The 4,592-nt window shown below is 34.7% G+C and overlaps 1 protein-coding gene across 1 annotated transcript; it reads right to left on the bottom strand.

The window, feature by feature from the left end:
• Positions 1 to 3,171: 3,171 nt before the first annotated feature.
• On the bottom strand, positions 3,172 to 3,962 carry LOC145004078 (protein CYSTEINE-RICH TRANSMEMBRANE MODULE 4-like). Its single transcript, XM_078962979.1, has 3 exons — positions 3,785 to 3,962; positions 3,531 to 3,678; positions 3,172 to 3,379 (listed from the first exon to the last, which is right to left on the bottom strand). Exons 1-3 carry the CDS (start codon positions 3,813 to 3,815, stop codon positions 3,334 to 3,336), a joined length of 225 nt encoding a protein of 74 aa, XP_078819105.1. The 5' UTR covers positions 3,816 to 3,962; the 3' UTR covers positions 3,172 to 3,333.
• Positions 3,963 to 4,592: the final 630 nt, after the last annotated feature.

Here is a 4,592-nt window from a genome sequence, read left to right as displayed (position 1 = left end):
AGAGTGTTCTTGGGCCGTAAACTCAAGTTTGATTCATTTGTGTATGTTTTGGTGCATCTCATGAAGGAATATAAGGTTCTATGCACTCATGGAAGCTCATGGAAGCCTTTGGAGGTGTTTAAGGGCAATTTAACACCTTAAAAAGGTGTTTATGGTCCATGAATGAGGTTTTAAAGTCCAAGAATGTTCTTGGGCCGTAAACTCATGCCCATACCTCAATTGGTGAGATTTTGGGGTCCTAAGCTCATGCATGCAAGTTTCTAAGCCATATCTAAGCACTAGAAGTGATTTGGAAGGGTTTTGGGGCTTCAAAACCCTATTTAGGGGTGTTCACGGTTTTGGAAGGGTTCTTAAACCATAAACACATGTTCTTGAGTGTTTTGGGTGATTCAAACATAGATTTGCATGATAACAAAGCTTAACAACAAGCTAGGTTAGATTACTTACCAAACTGAAGCTTGAAAGGGGTTTTTTGGATCAAACTTGAGTTTTTAGAGAGAGAGTAGTGAGAGAAAGTGTTTTAAGAGAGAGAAAAAACTTCAAAATGATGCCACTCAATCCCTTATATAGGGGTTGAGTTTGTGGCCCAGTGGAATTCTACCCGATACCGACATTAAACGGTGTTTTTGGTCGTACCCGATTAATTTGTGTATAACCCGACGGAATAAAACTAAAATTTTTTCAAATAATAATTTGGGGTGTTTTCATGTGTTTCTAACGTGTTTGGATACTTTATTTTTACTAATTTTACCACTAAAGTTTCAAAAAACTTTTTCTCTTTATAAATTTGACACTTTATTTTTACTTTTTTATATTTTGCCACTAAACTTTCACCCGTATACGCACCGCTTTTTCCTAGTTATAATTAATAAGAAAAGATCTAAGATTCGACAAACACTTAAAATTCCCCTACTCCCAAAAAGGTTTTCAAAGGGCTATTAAGGTCCTGTATACTAATGAAATTAAAAAAGTATATATCATGGATACCTTTATAGATACTTTTTGTTTCTATCACTTCTTACTCATACAAAATAACAGCAAAAAAAATAACGACGTGTGAAATCTAATGATTTTTTCTCTCGATCTCAACAAGAAAGAATAGAAACTAAAAAGATGGTATAAACAAAAGATATGTATGATATTTAATTTTTCTAGAATTAATTTGGTGTCTGAATATTACGAACCCAATCTTACTTTAATTTCTCTACCCCCCCCCCCCCCCCCCCCCCCCCGGGGCTGCTGCTAAATCTTAACTAGAATTAAATGCAGAATTATCCGAATGGTGGCGTATGAGCGTAGGCTTCATTAATTAGGTGCAGACTTTTATGTTGATGTGCACCATAAGTGGGCACAGCCCCAAAAATCAATGAACCAAGGACATTTTTCCCTTAAGTCTGAAAAATACTGTTTTGCTTTCATGATCTAGTATAAACAAAACCAAAAGTGTTAGAAAAAAATCAAAGAGTTCAGTCATAAAATATAGTATAGCCAATTCTTGTTGTTGGTCCTTAAAAAATGGACATTTTTCGCTGTGTTAAAAGTTATAACCGAATTTGAAGGACCAATGCGTTTAGTAATGTCCAAATATATTAATTTTAACTCCAAATATATTAATGTTCATAAATCATATTGAGTTATGCAATTTGATATTTATTTAAACCTCATTGTTGTTAGTGTAGTGGTAGTTGGTAAGGTCGGCAGTAGGGCCGGCTCTACCTTTAGCAAAATTAAGCAAGGGATTAGGGCTCTCAATTTAAAAGTTTATTGTGTAATATATGTATATATACGTATTTCTTGGAATATAAAGATAAGTTGAAGCTTGGCTTGTTGGTAAAAAAACTAGTTTATAAAACTAAAAGTTTTAAGTTTGAAACTGTTTATTTACTTTAAGGGTTCAATTTTTTTTTTTTTTGCGCTTAGAGCTTCCAAATTGGTTGAGCCGCCCATGGTCTATGGTGCTCAAGTAAAAGGTTTGCAGTATATGTGTGGTGCTAGTTTACATCCATAATTTTTATTCGCCGTTTCAAAAAAAAAAGTTTACATCCATGGTCTAGAAAACCGTTCACTTGATGACATTTTTTTCGATTTAGCCCACAAGTAATTTTTTAGTTCAACTTTACTTATAAATATACATCTTTATACATTTGTAACCCCATGCAGAAAGTGTTTGTGATTTTAATGTCACCATATCATTTTATGTAACTGAAACTAACATTCAAGCTAAGGGGCATCATAATTTGTATTTTAATATATGTACGAGTTTGTGCGGAGTACATGCATGTATAAGATCAAACTGGAAGCTGGTTTGACGACAAGTCGGAGGTCCGGGAGCAACGCCCTTAGGTCCGGGGTTCCCAAAGGGACAGCACCCCTTTGGCAGGGTCTAGGGGCAGCGCCCCCAGCGGGGTCCAAAGGGAAGAGCCACTGGCTGGTGTCCCGCTTGTAAAGCAACTGATGACAACTCAACCCTAATGAAACTCTAATCTCGTTTATTATATATAAACGGCTCTTCCTTTTAGAAATGATACATGAGAATTAGCTCTCGTTTTCTTCAAACACTCTCAGAATCATTTTAGCAATTTGGCTTACGATTTTTGTACCTAAAATCATAAGTGTTCTATTGGATTATCTTAGGCTGAATTTTTTATAACCCAAATATAGAATAAAAATATCAGCTCGGAAAATATTTATACTATCCAAGTTGGTATCTAAATCTCCACTACAAACCCTACTTGTTCAAATAGAAAGGGGTGTATGATGTTTGTTCTTTATCTACGTCTAATAAAAAGTCATCTCTAGCTAGTTTAAGCGTAGCTTAACCGATCGATTGTTCAGATAGTATAGAGTGAACTTTATTTTCTTTGCGTTTGTTACGTGTTATTGTTTCTTTATCCTAACATAGATTAGTTATGGAATGAGAATCATGCTACTCTTTTTTCATTTTGCAAAGAAAAGTAAAGTGATCTATACTTGATGTACACTTAAGGGTTGGATTAATCAAAATGAACTTGTTATTTCAAAAATATGATCAAAGCCAAAAGTCTTCACGATATGACACTTTATTTGAAAAAAAAAAAAACCACCAATAATTGAACATAAAGAGTGGCAATGAATCTGATTCTTTTTTTTAATATAAACATAAAGAGTGTATAATATGAGAATAAAGGAAAATGATCAATCTGTATTCTGTATACATATAAAAAGAGGGGAAAAAAAACTAATACACACATCATCTACTATAATATATGTATTTTATTATTCAACTGGTATTATTAAACAAATATCTAAAAAAATCATCACTCGTCAAAAATCATCATCGTCATCTTTACTTCTCTAGAAACAAGCATCCAACACGCAACAGCAACAAAGTGCAGCACAACTGTAATCAAGTCAAAAGATAATATAAGTGTTATTTAATGAAATAATTAACACAAGTATATGGATTTTTGATTTTTTGGTGTAAAAAAACTATCATTAAGTGTTATTTAAACCCTTTAAAATACATAAAAATAAGGATAATAAACACTTACCATCCTTTCCAGAAGCCATCTCCTCTGCTCTGAGTTTGAACGGGAACCTGATTTTCCAATTTGGTAGCGCCGCCGTCTTTCGTCGGATACCCTACCGGCGGTGGTGCCATCACGTACGATGCTCCTTGTGGTGCAGGAGGATAGGCAACTGCATGGTCATCATTCAAAAATACTGTTAACTAACCTCAACTAACAAAAAAACAAACTGCATACAATTATTACAATCAACTTCTTCTGCTACTTAGAAAACTCACCAGGAATCTCGTTTTGATCGAAGTGGCTCATGATTCTGCTTCTAACGATTATAATTTAAAATCCAAGTGATTATGATTGAAGATCGGAGAAAGGTGGTTTGATTTGTGGTAGTTTACGGAGGTGTTGTTGAATGCGGATGATGAAGTTTGAAGAAAGGTCTTGTGTGTATATATAGAGAAAGCCGGCGATGAATTCGGAGAGAAAGGTATTATATGTTATATGGTCGACGAATAACTTACGACCAAAGCTCACAAGACAACGCGCTTAAGTAAAATGTAGATCAAAGTCGCAACAAAACACGGCACACGTGTTCGTTTTTAATTTGTCTTTTCTTTTTTCTTGATAACTGTGGCATGTTAGGGTTGTCCACCTCATTTTTCTATCTTAAATAATCTTTTGTTTTTCATTTTTTAAATTAGAAAAGACATCATATTTATACTGCAAACGTAATTTGTTATTTTATGTGGTTTTCGTCATTAAAATAATCTTTTGATATGAATGATTTTTATTAGGATGTTATTTAAAGATGGAAGCTACGTGAGGGGTTATTTCCAACTGACATCGGGAGGTCACATTTGGGGGTGAAACTTCTTGGGGGAGCTGTTAGTAGAGATGCTAGGTTCATTAGCAGCTTAGCCATAAAAAAAGCCGAAAACGCTGTGAATTTGATGCGCCTTCTTCCTCAATTGTCTGACCCTCAGAGTGAGCTCCTTCTGTTTCGATCTTGTATGGGTATTGCTAAGCTTTTCTTTGGGCTGAGGACATGCCAACCCGTTCACATGGAGGAGGCGACAATATTCTTTGACA

Source organism: Lactuca saligna, chromosome 7 (assembly GCF_052625555.1).
Source record: "Lactuca saligna cultivar CGN05327 chromosome 7, ASM5262555v1, whole genome shotgun sequence".
Classification (NCBI taxonomy): domain Eukaryota; kingdom Viridiplantae; phylum Streptophyta; class Magnoliopsida; order Asterales; family Asteraceae; genus Lactuca; species Lactuca saligna.
Note: the sequence above shows the minus strand (reverse complement) of the source record. Positions and strands in the feature narration are given on the sequence as shown.

Bases quoted from the DNA above. Each gene is read 5' to 3' on its own strand.
- LOC145004078 (XM_078962979.1), bottom strand. From the start codon at position 3,815: ATGAGCCACTTCGATCAAAACGAGATTCCTG. The intron at 3,679-3,784 runs GTGAGTTTTCTA...ATGACCATGCAG, and splicing joins CGATCAAAACGAGATTCCTG to TTGCCTATCCTCCTGCACCA. The intron at 3,380-3,530 runs GTAAGTGTTTAT...ACTTGATTACAG, and splicing joins GATGGCTTCTGGAAAGGATG to TTGTGCTGCACTTTGTTGCT.